The sequence below is a fragment of the Theropithecus gelada genome, chromosome 9 (assembly GCF_003255815.1).
Source record: "Theropithecus gelada isolate Dixy chromosome 9, Tgel_1.0, whole genome shotgun sequence".
Taxonomy (NCBI): domain Eukaryota; kingdom Metazoa; phylum Chordata; class Mammalia; order Primates; family Cercopithecidae; genus Theropithecus; species Theropithecus gelada.
In genome coordinates this window covers 61,493,804-61,511,038 of record NC_037677.1, presented here as the reverse complement: position 1 = coordinate 61,511,038, position 17,235 = coordinate 61,493,804, and the positions used below count along the sequence as shown (strand labels likewise).

General features: G+C 42.4%; 1 protein-coding gene across 1 annotated transcript in view; it reads right to left on the bottom strand.

Moving 5' to 3' along the window:
- The window catches only part of MICU1 (mitochondrial calcium uptake 1), a 244,446-nt gene that overhangs the window by 95,835 nt on the left and 131,376 nt on the right, over positions 1-17,235 (bottom strand). The window contains exons 9-10 of the mRNA XM_025395548.1: positions 2,906-2,988; positions 520-717 (exon numbers count right to left, since the gene is read on the bottom strand). Coding sequence (XP_025251333.1) covers positions 520-717; positions 2,906-2,988 — 281 coding nt within the window. The remainder of the gene's footprint in view (positions 1-519; positions 718-2,905; positions 2,989-17,235) is intronic.

Sequence of the window (17,235 nt, the reverse complement as noted above, 5' to 3'; positions counted from 1 at the left end):
ATTCTCCTACCTTAGCCTCCCAGGTAGTTGGGACTACAGGTGTGTGCCACTGTGCCTGGTTAAGCACATACATTTTATATTAAGCACACATATTTTTATTCTGACATTTTGTGTTTCCAGCTCTTACTACCTTTGCAATTATCCATCCTTCTTCATCTCCAATTTCTGGTGTCTTCCACGTGATAAACAAAAAAGCAGGAATATATGCTCAGATTGAGAACTGCTGTGACCCCTGAGTTTCTTTCTCCACAAACTGAGCATACAAAGACAGCTAAGATTTTCAATTTAGAGGTTTTTGGTTTCCGATTGAAAACCAAGTGTTTCGAAGAAACACTTCACTTCATGACATTTTCACGGAACATATTGTTTCCTATCTGCTGTCAGTTTATAAATCACTGATAAGCTCCAAACCAATCAGTTCTCACAGCTAGAGGGAAATGGAAAGAATGTCTATAGCATAGGCCCTCCTGCCCATCAGCTCCACACGTGGTGGATCTGCTAAGTCTAAGGAAGACCTACCTCGAGCTTCAGAACATCATGCTGAAGTTTACGCTGAAATTCGAGGAAGTTTTTGATTGTCAGCTTTCCCTTCAGATCAGCTCCAAAAAAGTAGGTTGTGAGGGCTGAACACAAGCCAGACTTGAGGGTGTTGCCAGTAGTCGGACGATCTCTGTGGCGCATACCCATACTGGTTTGGGAGCGAATGATGCTCTGAACCTAATACAGAATCAAACCCACATCCAGAAAAATATTAGGAAGTGAAAAAACATAAACATAGAAAAGTAAGAATCATAACTATTGTTTACTATTTGCCTACTCTGTATTATAATTCTCTCTTTTAATGTTTACAACAATTTTTTTTTTTTTTTTGAGACAGAGTCTCTGTCACCCAGGCTGGAGTGCAGTGGTATGAAATTAGCTCACTGCAACCTCTACCTCCTGGGTTCAAGCAATTCTCGTGTCTCAGCTTCCTGAGTAGCTGGGACTACAGGTGCACACCATCATGCCTGGCTAATTTTTTGTATTTTAATAGAGACGGGGTTTTACCATGTCGGCCAGGCTGGTCTTGAACTCCTGACCTCAAGTCATCCTCCCACCTTGGTCTCCCAAAGTCCTGGGATTGCAGGCATGAGCCACCGCACCCAGCCTACAATAATCTTATAGGTCCTATTATTATCCTTGTTTTACAAACAAGATTGAAGCACACAGAATTAAATAACTTGCTCAAGGTCAAATGGCTGGCAAGTAGTAGAATTAGGGTTCTAACACAGGCAGCCTGACAACTTTACAATTGGGATCCTCTTAGAAAATCTCTGTTCAGAAAAGGATGAATATTTGTTTTTGAGACTCAAAAACTCTCTCACGGCTGGGCGCAATGGCTCACGCCTACAATCTCAGCACTTTGGGAGGCAGAGGTGGGTGGATCACCTGAGGACAGGAGTTTGAGACCAGCCTGGCCAACATCGTGAAACCCCATCTCTACTAAAACCACAAAAAGTAGCCGGGTGTGGTGGGGGTGCCTATGATCCCAGCTACTCAGGAGGTTGAGGCAGGAGAATCACTTGAACCAGGGAGGTGGAGATTGCAGTGAGCCGAGACTGCACCCCTGCACTCCAGCCCAGGTGACAGAGCAAGACTCCATCTCAAAAAAAAAAAAAAAAAAAAAAGACGGTCTTGCTCTGTCATACAGGCTGGGGTGCAATGGCACAATCATAGCCCACTGCAACTTCAAATTCCTCCGCTAAGGTGATCCTCCCACCACAGCCTCCAGAGTAGCTAGGACTATACGCACATACCACCAATCCCAGCTAATTTTTTTTTTCCCCTGTAGAGAGAGGGTCTCATTCTGTTGCCCAGGTTGGTTTCAAACTAGCCTCAAGTGGTCCCCCCACACCTCCACCTTCCAAAGTGCTGGGATTATAAGCACAAGTGATCATGCCCAGCCCAGTTTCTTACCTTACATAATGTACCTGATACTTTCTCCCACTTCCTGGAATATTTGCCCTCTTCCTCATTTTGAGAATACAAAAAATGCTTTTTCCTATACATACAGTTTTTCTGTTTTGAAACCACATCTGGCAATCATAACAACTGTATCTGGAGAAGTACCATGGCTCCTCAATGGCAGAAGTTCTATGGAAATGTAATCTATTCCTGGGATTTAGAAGAAATTGTCACCTACTGTAGTCAAAGGTATGGTACCATTTTTCCTTCTCTTATAGAAATCCTGTGGCCGAGCGCGGTGGCTCAAGCCTGTAATCCCAGCACTTTGGGAGGCCGAGACGGGCGGATCACGAGGTCAGGAGATCGAGACCATCCTGGCTAACACGGTGAAACCCCGTCTCTACTAAAAAAAATACAAAAAACTAGCCGGGCGAGGTGGTGGGCGCTTGTAGTCCCAGCTACTCGGGAGGCTGACGCAGGAGAATGGCGTAAAACCCGGGAGGTTGCAGTGAGCTGAGATCCGGCCACTGCACTCCAGCCTGGGTGACAGAGCAAGGCTCCATCTCAAAAAAAAGGAAAAAAAAAAAAAAAAAAAATCCTTTAAGAAAATATGTAGTCCTTGTATTCTGGAACTGCCTAGCACATAGCAGCTTTTTGGTATATGTTGAATTGCCATAATTTAGCTTCCCAGCTAGAGGCATTATCACCTAATTTATGTTGGGGAATCAGAGCAACCATGACCTTAATGGTATGTTCAAATAATTAATTACATTTAGAGTGAAAACAAACAAACAAAACCAACCCACCTGTTCAAAGAATAATTTTGAGAAATGACATTTTAGGTACTTCAAAAATTGGAATAGCCTCTGAGTATACTGACCAGGGCTAAGGTAACTCCAAGGCACATGAACATATATTTTAAGTATTAATATATTTAAAGGAACTCTCCAGGACAACTTACCTGTTCAAACTCCTCCATATCTACTTCTCCATCTCCATTCAAATCAAACATCTTGAAGGCAATTTCAAAATTTCTCTGAGGAGCTGCAGAGGAGAGAAAAAAGATATTTAGACGGCATTGACCAAAAATAAATCCCTTTTTAAAGAAAAACAAAAGGCTAAGCACTATAATGTAGTATCAAAGTCACCGTAAAAGTGACTGAGTCAAAGTCTCAGTAAATGGAAAATGATACCGCATTTATTGAGATCACCCTTTTACTCCTTGAAACCAAAGAAGAGTAGTACTATGGCCAGAAAGATGGCACTTGTCTATCTTTTTGTTTCAACGTTCTTTGTCTTAAATGGTTTAGCTTTGCTTTCAGAGACACCATCTTCTTAGCTGTATAATATTAATGTTGTTCTGTTGTTTGAATATGGTATTACTTACCTGGACAAGAAAGTGTGTCTAGGGTGAGACATATTGCTGCAAAGTAAGAAGTTGAAACACTACCTCTTAGTCTTGCCCTCACAACAAGCCAGCTTTCTACTTTGTTCTTTCTAGTCTCTTTATTGTAATTACAGTCAGGAGTTCTGGGCATGTCACCCTGCCAACATGGATAATTTCAAGTTGGCTTCTTTTATTAGTTTATTCATTATCACTACAGCTCTATGGTAAGGCAGAAAAGTGTACCGTAAGGTACTCAGCCCCCTATTTCTTTTTTATTTTTTTGAGACACAGTTTCATTCTCTTGCCCAAGCTGGAGTGCAATAGTGCCAACTTGGTTCACTGCAACCTCTGCCTCCAGGGTTCAAGTGATTCTCATGCCTCAGCCATCTGAGTAGCTAGGATTATAGGCGTGCACAACCAGTCCTGGCTAATTTTTGTATTTTTAACAGAGATGGGGTTTCACCATGTTGACCAGGCTGGTCTTGAACTCCTGACCTCAAGTGATCCACTCGCCTTGGCCTCCCCAAAGTGCTGGGGTTACAGGTATGAGCCACCGCGTCTGGCCTCAGCCCCCTATTTCAATCATGTCAGCTGCATATACAAATTACTAAGTATACTTAAATGGTAAAATTAAGCTGAAGTTTAAATACCAAAATGAAAAAATGCAAAGCTTGACAAAGCTTTCCCTTAATGATGAAAGCTTTTCAAGGCTTCTTTAGTGTTCCTAGATAAGTCATAATATCTTTAATATACTCTGTGCATTGGAATAAAACATAAACTCAATAGCCCTCCTCCCTTCCCATACTAAATGTTCTGGTAAAGAAAACTTAAGTTGTTTACTTCCTTCCTTTGGTGCTTCAAATGTATAGAGCTCTCAAGAATAAACCAAAATAAATATTCTACGTGTCCTTATACTGTTGAATTAAAATTTCAGTTACTATCATTTACATGAAAAAAGTAAAGATTTTATGCAGAGAAGAAAGTAAAATGAACTTTGTATATTATGCATAACTGTTAGAGAGGCCATATTCCCATCCTGCTCATGAATTTGTCAACAGTAACACTTTCTGGGTTCAAATTCCATTTTCAGAGAGCTAGGCAGCTAGGCTGGAAACTCCTGGTTTTTAGTTGCGTGGGTGAATCATGTGTGTGTCAGCTTCCAATTGTCTGCTCCACTTGACATTGACTTCCAATAGGTTTGCTTTCCTTTAGGCCACATACAGACAGGGTTTCACCATGTCAGCTAGGCTGGTCTTGAACTCCTGGCTGCAAGTGATTCTCCCACCTTGGCCTCTCAAAGTCCTGGGATTACAGGCGTGAGCCACCATGCCCAGCCTACAACTGCTGGGAAGGATACAGCTGGGGGAATTAGTTTTGTATATTTATTATCACTTCTCAAATTTTTGCTACCTGAATGTTAAATTTTACTGAGGAGTTACTATGTGCCAGGCATTGAGCTAGATAATTGGAGGTGTTTATTATTTGACTTCATACTCTCTATCTTAAAAATTTTCATTTCTTCATTTTTTAAACAAAGGAGGATATTTGGGCTCAAAGCAGTTAAATGGCTGGCTCAAAAATCACACAGCTCCTTTTTGGCAGAACTGGGAATTGAACTTAAGTCACCACTGACTCCAAAGCCTATAAACTTTCTTTATGTTCCACGGCCTCTAATTTGAACATAGAGGTACTTAGAATGAAAAACACAGAGTCTTCATGCTGACATGATTTGACCTAAAAACTAAGCAACAAAACAAGACTCACTAGTTGTGTCAGTCTCTGCAAAAGCTGAACATTCCAAGTTGATCATCTCAAGGAGATAACCAATATCACAGAAACACTGCCTATGTTATGCTCAGGAGTTTAGGCTTGACTGTAGTAAATGAAAGATCCACAGGCAACATTAAACTCTCAGATAGGTTTGTCATGGGTTTTTGGTTTTTGGGACAGGGTCTTGTTCTATTACCTAGGCTAGAATGCAGTGGCCCAGTCATAGCTCAATGCAACCTCAAACTTCTGGGCTCAAGCAATCCTGCCTCAGCCTCTGGAATAGCTAGGACTACAGGCGCATGCCACCAAGCCTGGATAATTTTTCTATGTTTTGTGGAGATATGGTCTCACCATTGCCCAGGCTGGTCTTAAACTCCTGGCCTCAAATGATCCTCCTGCCTCAGCCCCCCAAAGTGCTAGGATTATAGGTGTGAGCCACAGCACCCAGCTGGTTTTTTAAAAATTCTGATTATAAATCTCTTCAGCAGAAATGTCCTCTCTTATTCTCCTTATTGTGTCACACTTGGCCCACTTCACTCATATATGTTATTTGCCTAATTCCTGTAGATACTTGAGAATGTAACAATGGCAGAAAATATGAAGCCACTGAAGGTTTTAAGCAGGAGAGTGACACAATCAAGCAATTATAAAGGACTTCTCCAGCTACTGTGTGAAGAATGAGTTGGAAAATAAATGCCAGCTTCAGAGATGATCAGAAGCTCTTATAAATGCTGAAAATGTGAACTGCGGTGATAGCAGTGGTAATGGAGAGGAGGGAACACATTTGAGATACCTGAAGAAGGCAGAAATTATAGAACTTAATGATTAGTTAGCTGTCATGAGTTGAGAGTGAAAAGAAATGACAGCATGACGGGCTCAGACTACTGTGTAGCTTGCATGGCATGAAGAAAGAGAGCAAATAGATGTAAAAAGTTTGAGAAATAAAATGAGTTTGGATGGGATCTGCTAAATTCAAGGGGTCTCAGCTTATGCAGATGAAGATGTTCAGGAGACAGTTGGAAATATGGGTCTAAAGCTCAGCAGAGAGAGGTCTAAGCTGGGATTTACGGGCATACAAGTGGCTAGCTGCAAAGAACCTGAAATGAAGTTGCCCATGCAGAACTGGAGTGAGGAGGTCAAGAAAAGGGTAGAGTGCAGGTGGAAGCCAATGTTTAAAGTGCAACGAAAAGGAAAGGAGGCAGTGACGGAGGAAGCGGCATCACAATATCAGGAGGAATACAGTCCAAATTAATAGAAATAGGAAAACATTTGGTAAGAGCCAAGTCAGTATGCTCCCATACACGAATTAAAGCAGTATCCCCATTCCGTCTCTCCACAATTACAGAGCTGACACAGACCTGCTTACAACTTCAGCTTTATCAGGATCTTGTAGTCTTACTGTCCTGTGAGTTCCATGCACGTGCCCAGATCATTTAAATGACTGAATGAGTTATTCTAGCAAATTATGGTTAATATCACCTCCTACAACTAAGGTTAAATACATTGTACCAAACAAAGTATACCCTGTAATGCTTGAGGTTTCTCTGTCTTTTTATCCTGGTATAGTTACTTTCAGAGTACTGGCTTTTTGCAGAGTGACTGAGAGTGCTTGTTAAAGTACATGCGCTGACACCACAGAGGCCATGCACCTGTGCTCGGGCCACTGCTGAGGCAAGCTGGGCTGCAGCCTTGGACGTGCTCACTTAGGCCTTACCAGACTCTCAGGGCCCGTCTTTCTAGAAAGAGCTCTCAGCTTGTTCAATCTTCATCTGCCAATCATGTCAAAGCATACGGGACAAACTAGTCAAAAACAAGCTTGCTTTAAGTGAAACATGCTACACAGAATATGATGTCAAGCGATTCTCTTGTAAACTTATTTGTCTCCTCTCAAATGTAGGCTTCAGGGCAACTTTAAAAACTAGCTGTTCTGGAAAGCTTTATGGCATCCTGCGTTTATTCTAACTCATAACCTGTTTCCATAGAAAGGTTCTGAAAGATGAATTCTGTTTTTTTGAGGTTTTTTTTGGAGACTGAGTCTCGCTCTATTGCCCAGGCTAGAGTGCAATGGCACGATCTTGGCTCACCGCAGCCTTCACCTCCCAGGTTTAAGTGATTCTCGTGCCTCAGTCTCCCAAGCAGCTGGGATTACAGGAGCACACCACCACCCCCGGCTAATTTTTGTATTTTTAGTAGAGACGGGGTTTCACCATGTTGGCCAGGCTGGTCTTGAACTCCTGACCTCAAGTGATCCACCCGCCTCGGCCTCCCAAAGTGCTGGGATTACAGGCGTGAGCCACTGCACCAGCCTGAAAGAGGAATTCTTTTGAATGCTAGGCTACTTAGAGTGAAGAGTGAGGCTTTGCCCCCTGCTGAAACAGCATAATTTACTTTCTACACGATTTCCAAAATGGTCTCAACCAGTGTTGGACCTGATTAGAACAATAAGACCCTACACAAAGTTTATTACTGTACACCTTTCACTTAGGTTTCCATAACAATCTTTGCTACTAGGATACAGAGCTATATTAGGTCTGTTCTGGTTACAAGTCTGTTTCCATAATATTATTCCACCATTAACAATCATGATAATAATAACAACTCTACACTGTTTCCTGAAGCACATTTTTTCTACTTTGTTTTAGTAAAGAGAAAAAAATATCTTTTTCTAGGTGTAATGAGTCACATAATCAGATAAACACTAGCTGTCCTGAGACTTTCATTGGTTGATTTCATGGCTTTTTCTCTCACTGTTCTTTAATAGAAAATGCATAAGGAATGGTACAGGTAGGAATGGTTGAACTAAAGTTCTAATTCCGGCTTTTCCAATAACCTAATGAGTCATTTGCTGCCTTACATTATTTTTTGGTAGCACTGATGGAACGACGAAAAAATGAATAGGTTAGATTCTAAACAAGTTTCTTATTTTCTATTGGTTTTGATTCTCCTATCAAAGAATTCCTATCTGTCCCATTCCTGTTTTAGAATGCTAGAGGATAAATGAGGTAACTGATATGCAATACCAGGGAAATCTGAGTTTTGAAAAAAACTTCAGGATATGTTCCTCTATTCAATGATGAACTTTCCACTGAATTTGTAAGGATGATCACACAGCCTCTGATTATTTCTGAGGGGGAGGTCACCACTCCTGAGGTGTAAACATTGTTGACCATATTAAATGAGCTGGTTTTTTTTCCTCATGCACAGTCCAAATCTACTCTGTGTAGCTCCTAAAAACTGTCATAGTTTAATCTTCTAGAGAAATAAGAAATATATCTGCTTCCTCATTTATGTGATGGCCCTCTGAATACATATAAACTTTATCATGTCTCTACAAAGGCTTCTTAGAACTTACTTCTAAAACTTCAACATCATAATAGCCCTCTTCTGGGGAGTACTTTAAATGGTCAATACCCCCCAAAAATGCACTACCCTAAATACAGTTAATTTTGGACATGACATCTTTTCTAGAAATAGGAGGACGGGGCCGGGCGTGGTGGCTCACACCTGTAATTCCAGCACTTTGGTAGGCTGAGGCTGGCAGATCACCTGAGGTCAGGAGTTTGACAAGCCTGCAAGAGTGAAACTCTGTCTCAAACACACACACACACACACACACACACACACACAAAGGCTGGGTGTAGTGGCACACGCCTGTAATCCCAGCACTTTGGGAGGCCGAGGTGGGCAGATCACGAGGTCAGGGGTTCGAGATCAGCCTGGCCAACATAGTGAAACCTCATCTCTACTAAAAATACAAAAATTAGCCGGGCATGGTGGCGTGTGCCTGTAGTCTCAGCTACTTGGGAGGCTGAGGCAGGAGAATTGCTTGAACCTGGGAGGTGGAGGTTGCAGTGAGCCAAGATCGAGCCCCTGCACTCCAGCTTGGGCAACAGAGTGAGACTTCATCTCAAACAAAAAAAAAAAAAAAGAAAGAAATAGCAAGACTGTTTCTTTGCAAACCAATGGACTAGCATTATTATGAGGTATTAGTGTCTTGCTTTCTATATAACATTAGGGTTGGAGAACGGAGAAGAAAACCTTGTAAGATTAGATTTCCCCCCACCCCCCAAAAAATGCCCCTCCCTCCATCCTTCTGAATATTTCAAGGTATGATGGCTAGGCACAGTCTGAAGGAAATCTTTCTGCCTCTCCCACAGAGTGGGAAAATGTTTCCATGGTATGATATGTTGTAGCTGTAGCATAGCACCTCCATGGGATGATTTAGTTTCAGAAAAGAAAAAAAAAAGATTATTTTATATTATTGATATGTTATTATATTACTAAGAATATTGGCTGGGCGTGGTGGCTCACGCCTGTAATCCCAGCACTTTGGGAGGCCGAGGCGGGTGGATTCCGAGGTCAGGAGTTCAAGACCAGCCTGACCAACATGGCAATACCCTATTTCTACTAAAAATATAAAAATTAGCTGTGCGTGGTGATGTGTGCCTGTAATCCTAGCTACTCAGGAGGTTGAGGCAGGAAAATTGCTTGAACCCATGAGGCGGAGGTTGCAATGAGCCGAGATTGTGCCACTGCATTCCAGCCTGGGTGACAGAGCAAGACTACGTCTCAAAACAAAACAAAACAAAAAAACGAATATTATATTATCATCTTAAACACACTTAAGCAACAGCAGACCAATTTTCTTTTTATAAACCTAATTGGCTTGTTGAAGTCTGATTTCATTTCTGGTAGTAACTATTTTACCAGTATTCTGAAAATCTGTTAGCCTTTTCTGCATTTTTTTTTTTTTTTTTTTTTTTTGAGACGGAGTCTCGCTCTGTTGCCCAGGCTGGAGTGCAGTGGCCGGATCTCAGCTTACTGCAAGCTCCGTCTCCCAGGTTTACGCCATTCTCCTGCCTCAGCCTCCCGAGTAGCTGGGACTACAGGCGCCCGCCACCTCGCCCAGCTAGTTTTTTGTATTTTTTAGTAGAGACGGGGTTTCACCGTGTTAGCCAGGATGGTCTCGATCTCCTGACCTCGTGATCCGCCCGTCTCGGCCTCCCAAAGTGCTGGGATTACAGGCTTGAGCCACCGCGCCCGGCCCCTTTTCTGCATTTTTAAAGTTTCATGGTAAGTGCCATGTTAACACTTATAGCTAACAGAATGATGAAAGAAATGCACAAAGTCGAGAATATTCCTTTTTATAATATAATGTACTTATATTAAGAGGTGGGTCTTTTTTTTTTTTTTTTGAGACAGAGTCTCGCTCTGTCACCCAGGCTGGAGTGCAGTGGCGTGATCTCAGCTCATTGCAAGCTCTGCCTCCCGGGTTCACACCATTCTCCTGCTTCAGCCTCCCAAGTAGCTGGGACCAAAGGCACCCGCCATCACGCCCGGCTAATTTTTTGTTTTTAGTAGAGACGGGGTTTCACCCTGTTAGCCAGGATGGCCTCTATCTCCTGACTTTTTGATCTGCCTGCCTCGGCCTCCCAAAGTGCTGGGATTACAGGCGTGAGCCAGTGCGCCTGGCCAAGAGGTGGGTTTTACTATGATGCCCAGGCTGGAGTGCAGTAGCTATTCACAGGTGCATTTGTAGCACACTGCAGCCTTGAATTCCTGGCCTCAAATGTTCCTCCTGCCTCACCTTCCCAAGTAGCTGGGTCTACACGTGCCTGCCACCATTGTGCCTGGCTAAAGTTACATGTTTTACATTTAATTTTTACACACAGTTAACTGTGTAGTAAAGGCATATTTGGCCAGTCGTGATGGCTCATGCTTATAATCCTAGCACTTTGGGAGTGCCAAGGTGGGAGGATTACTTGAGGCCTGGAGTTCAACACCAGCCTGGGCAACACAGGGAGACCCTGTTTCTAATAAAATAAAAAAAATACACAAATATGTACATATATACATCATACACATGCACACACACACACGCACACACACAGAGGCATATTTATGTCAGACAGGGCATAATGGGACTAATACCCGCAGTTAATAAATTTAACTGTTACCCTTTCTGCTGCAACTCACAAGCACCAAAGTCAGGCTTGCCCTCATTTTTCCTTTGCATAATTATCTATTGGCTAAAACATCCATCATTAATGCTGAAACCTGAGGTCAATGAAGAGAGTAACTATGGCATTTTGCCCTGGAATCAGGCAAATACCTTTTTTTTTTTTTTTTTTTTTGAGACAAGATCTTGCTCTGTCACCCAGGCTGAAGTGCAGTGGCGCAACCATAGCTCACTGTAACCTTGAGCTCCTGGGCTCAAGCAATTCTCCCGCCTAAATCTCTTAAGTAGCTAGGATGACAGGCATATGCCACCAGGTCCAGGCAATTTTTTAACTTTATTTTTTACAGAGATGGGATCTAGCTATGTTGCTCAGGCTGGTCTTGAACTCCTGGGCTCAAACAATCTTCCCACTTTGACCTCCCAAAGTACTGGGATTACAGGGATGAGCCACTGTGCCTAGCTTAGGCAAATACTTATTCCTGAAATGGCAGGATCTGAAATGACAAAAAAATAAAAAATTCATATGGAGCCAGCTGGCTGCCCAGACAGAACCTGGGCTTCAGGGTGTAGTTGCCCAGGCAGCCAGAGACTGTGGTGGTTGTGGGCTGAGGCCAGCAAAAAGGATATCAATCAGTCCACTTCAGATTGAGACTCAATCTGGGTGTGTGCCCCCTGCCCTGGTGGCATGTGACCCAATCCTGGCCAGCCCCAGCACCATCCTCCCTGAGCCTGAGACATGGTTCTTCATCTGAGGCATTATGAAGGCCACAGAGTCTTCCTCATGAGCAGCATCCCTCCTGGAAGCAGCCAGCTGGGGCTCTCTTGGTGGCAGAGATGGAGAGAAGCAGAACTACTGCTGTCACTCTGCAGTGCCTGTGGGACTTTAAAGGCTGGTTGAAGTCTTTGGTTCCCTGAATAGCACCTTAGATTTCCTTGTATCCAGAACAGAGTTCATGCCCTTTACACTGTATTTATATATATATAATATAAATATATACATAACATATATTTTATATGTAATTTATATATATGTATTTTTTAGAGTCTTGTTCTGTCGCACGGGTTGAAGTGCAGTGGCGTGATTTTGGCTCACTGCAACCTCCGCCTCCCGTGTTCAAGCGATTCTCCTGCCTCCGCCTCTCGAGTAGCTGGGATTATAGGCATGCGCCACCATGCCTGGCTAATTTTTGTATTTTTAGTAGAGACGGGGTTTCACTATGTTGCCCAGGCTGGTCTCAAGCTCCTGACCTCAAGTGATCCGCCCACCTTGGCCTCCCACAGTGCTGGGATTACAGGCATGAATCACCATGCCTGGCCCCTTTTCCCTAATTCTAAAGTAAAACAGAAAGAGGGCAGTTATCTCGGGGAGCCACCGGGTCCTTTTAGCCATGAAGGCAGTGAAACTGCCCCACTTCTAGGAGACCCCAGCTGGGGCCAGCAATAGCCTCAATAACCATAATAGCCAGAAGCAGATGGCTGGAGGGGGTCTTGCTTGGCTGGCTCCTGGTCTTCCAGCTTCTGGTCAATGTGTGGCTTCTGTGCCTTCTGTCTGTGTTGCCAGTAGTGCTGGGAGGATGGCTGGGCTCCAATGCCACTGTCTGGGGGCTGCAGGTCAACTGCACCTAGAATGCTTCATCCCAATGGCTGCTTGCTCTCCAAGCCCTGAGGCAGAAAAGCAGCTGGAACAGGAGATCAACCACATTATCCAGATGATGATTCAGGACTTTGGGTAATTCTGATATTGCTTAGTAAGCCAGCCACTGAGCAAGCATGGAGGAAGCATGGAGGCCATGAAAGGGCTGGTTCAGGAACTTAGGAGGAGGATGGGCATGGTGGGACAGTCATGCGCTTCCCCAGAGGATTGTGATTCTGTGGTTGTCACCCGCAGAGCTATATTCAGGCAAAGAAGTCCACTGCAGGGAAGTGGAGTGATACAGTAGAACCCTGGGAGGCTTACTGCTGGGCTACTGCTGGGCTTCTGCCCCACATCCTGCTGTGCACAGCCCCAGTACTGAAGTCACCTATTGTGGATTTGTTGCTTCAGAAAAACAACAAAAAACAAAAAAACCACATAGACTATAATTGGTTACAAAGGACACTGTGTTATTCAATACAATTAAAATTGATGTTCTTTCTTCTGGTTGTGCTAGAATTATAATTTAAAACACTGTTAACAATGTTTTGATTGTACCATAAGTTTTAGTTTCAAACCATTTAGTGATTTAACATGCTCAAACAAGAGTAAATTAGACTATTTCCTAAATATGTTTTCTGTAGTTGTGCAGCTGTATACTCCCATTAAACTGCACTACAGGGGGACCAGACTACATAATGTACAACAGCATTCTCCCATTTGATAAAATGGTAAGAAGTTTTCATGGCTAACTTTCGGAATACAATATCCAGAAATTTCCTTAGTGGGAGAACAAGACAATAAGGCAATCTGAAGTAGTTAAAATTAATGATATATAAATGCATTAATCTAGTTCTTCTTAGCCCTGCTCCTTTAACGCAGAATTGAAAAAAATTCTCCTGGTGAAATGATGAATGCCAAGGACAAAAAACAGTAATAATAATAATCCTCAGTCATTCAGGAGGAAAAGAAATTAGTTATCAGGAAGAAGAAAGTATTAGGTTGTATCATAATTCTCCACAACACTTGAAAACTACAGAGCAAGTTCCAAAGAGTCTTGAGGGACAACAACTGTAATCTAAGAATTCCATAAAAGCAAAGTCAGGCTATGTGCAGTGGCTCATGCCTGCAATCTTAGCACTTTGGGAGGCTGAGGTAAGCAGATTGCTTGAGCTCAGGAGGTCAGAGGATCACCTGAACCTGGGGAGGTTGAGGCTGCAGTGAGCTGTGATCATGTCACTGTGCTCTGGTCTGGGCAACAGAGTGAGACCCTGTCTACCTCCCCTCTTCTAGGCCCCTCCTCAAAAGTGAAGTCATCATTTACCTACATTAGCAACAGCAGATATTCTTAGACATGCAAGGACTTTGAAATTATATGATCCACATAACCTTCCTAATAAAAATTCCACAAGAAACAGTAACAAAAGTCTGGGACAAGGGCTGGGAAACTATGTTGGTAACCTGCTGGCTAGCTATTTGTGTATGTATTGTCTACAGCTGCCTTTGAGTTACAAGGGCAGAATCGAGTAGTTGTGACAGAGACATTATCACCCACAAGCCTAAAATATTTGCTATCTGGCCCTTTAAGAAAAAGTCTGCCAATCCTACTGAGAAAATTCTTAAGCAAACAAGAAGAAAAATTAATCAAAATAAAGAAATAAAGACAGGAAAATGAGGTAAATTAAGATGTGAGTAATAAATTAGGTAATAAAATAAAATCAGTAAACCAGTCTTAAATTTAAATAATCACTTTGTTTTGTTTTATTTCAAACAGGGTCTTGCTATGTTGCCCAGGCTGGTCTTGATTTCCCGGGCTCAAGTGATCCTCCCTCCTCGACCACCCAAAGTGCTGGAATTGCAGGTGTGAGCCATCTTGCCTGGTCAAATAACCATTATTAATACAATAATAATGGCACCTGAAATTTATGACATGCTTATTATAAATCAGGATTATATAATTAACCTGTTATATATAACCAGGATTATATATATAACCTTTAATCCTCCCAACCAATCTGTGACATTGGTACTATTAATATCCATCTCCAGTTTAAAAAAAAAAAAAAAAAGAGAAGACTAAAGTAGAGATTATGTCCAGGGTCACAGAGCTGGAATTCAAATCCAAATAGTCCACTAGAGCAGGCACTCTTAGCTGTACACCAAAATGGTTATAAAATAATAAAGTATGGAAAATACTTCTTAAAAGTGAACATATATAACAGAAAATTATTTAAAAATAAAGAGGTGGCCGGGCGCGGTGGCTCAAGCCTGTAATCCCAGCACTTTGGGAGGCCGAGACGGGCGGATCACGAGGTCAGGAGATCGAGACCATCCTGGCTAACACGGTGAAACCCTGTCTCTTCCAAAAAATACAAAAAACTAGCCGGGCGTGGTGGCGGGCACCTGTAGTCCCAGCTACTCGGGAGGCTGAGGCAGAAGAATGGCGTGAACCTGGGAGGCGGAGCTTGCAGTGAGCTGAGATCCGGCCACTGCACTCCAGCCTGGGCGACAGAGTGAGACTCCGTCTCAAAAAAAAAAAAAAAAAAAAAGAGGCTAGGCACGGTGGCTCACACCTGTAATCCCGGCACTTTGGGAGGCCGAGGTGGGCAGATCCTGAGGTCAGGAGATCAAGACCATCTTGGTTAACACGGTGAAACCCCACCTCTACTAAAAATACAAAAAAAATTAGCCAGGCATGGTAGTGGGCGCCTGTAGTCCCAGCTACTTAGGAGGCTGAGGCAGGAGAGTGGTATGAACCCGGGAGGTGGAGCTTGCAGTGAGCCAAGATCGCGCCACTGTACTCCAGCCTGGGCAACAGCGCGAGACTCCGTCTCAAAAAAAAAAAAAAAAAATATATATATATATAATCTTTATATATATACATATATATAAAATAATAATAAAAAGAACTTGGAACAAAAAATGCCAGATTGTTACATTGTAAAAACTGGGGAGAAGTGAAAGGAAGTTAAAATTTTCAACTTCCAATAGGAGACATCCAAAGATATGGATGGCTTCATCCGAGGTAAAAAGGTCAGTCACACATACACACATACATACACACACACACACACACACACACACCCCTATGTGTGAATTTAATTCAAAGGTCACCATTAATAGAGTGTTGAAATTACCAGGGAGAAAAATTCAGTAAATAAATTATGCAAAGACCTAAAAAAACAAAGTGACAAGAAAGCATAAAAAACACAAAATAAGGTAAAAGAAGACCAAATAAATCTCCCCAAATTTAAGTAAACTAAGTTCCTCAAATTATGTTATTTATAATAAACATATCAAAAATAAAATGCAAGAAGATAATAAGGGAAATACAAGAAAATTAAAACAGAAAGAAAGCAGGGTGGTAATATAAGCATCAAGCGGAAATGAACTAAAGGCATAAGGATAAATAAGAACAGAGGCCATTTTCAGTATTGTTGGTTGCCAATAGGTACATGGCAATAGAACAAATATGTATCATTAGGACCAGGACAATTGATACATCAATATATGCAACAAAATATTAGTTAGATATAAAGGACAAACTGACTAACATTACTATCTCAGTTTTTGACATATTTTGTAGATTTTTTTTTTTTTTTTGAGACGGAGTCTCAGACTTTCACCCAGGCTGGAGTGCAGTGGCGTGATCTCAGCTCACTGCAAGCTCCACCTCCTGGGTTCACGCCATTCTCCTGCCTCAGCCTCCCGAGTAACTGGGACTACAGGTGCCTACCACCACGCCTGGATAATTTTTTGTATTTTTAGTAGAGACGGGGTTTCACCATGTTAGCCAGGATGGTCTCGATCTCCTGACCTTGTGATCCGCCCACCTCAGCCTCCCAAAGTGCTAGGATTACACGTGTGAGCCACGGCACCTGGCCATTTTGTAGAAAATTTAATGAGACCATGGAGAGTTTATAAATACTGACCACAGTTAAATGTTTTTTTGTTTTATTTTGTTTTGTTTTGAGACAGAGTCTCATTCTGTCTCCCAGGCTGGAGTATAGTGGTGCAATCTTGGCTCAGTGAAACCTCTGCCTCCTGGGTTCAAGAGATTCTCCTAAGTCAGTCTCTCAAGTAGCCGAGATTGCAGGCGTGAGTCACCACATCTGGCTAATTTTCGTATTTTTAATAAAGATGGGGTTTTGCCATATTGGCCAGGCTGGTCTCAAACTCTTGATCTCAGTGATCTGCCCGCCTCAGCCTCCCAAAGTGCTGGGATTACAGGCATGAGCCACTGAACACGGCCTAATTTTTAATATACATATACAAAGGGTCTTCAAAAAGTTTATGGAAAATGCATATTATGAAAAACCTATGCATGGATTTAAAAAACAAATTTGCACCAAAATAATCTCATACTAACTTGTAACATGTCTGAACAGGATCTAATTTGAAGCACTAAGAAGGGTAAGACATCAGAAGGGTAAGACGGATCACATGAGGTCAGGAGTTCGAGACCAGCCTGACCAACATGGAGAAACCCCGTCTCTACTGAAAACACAAACTTAGCCAGGCGTGGTGGCGCATGCCTGTAAT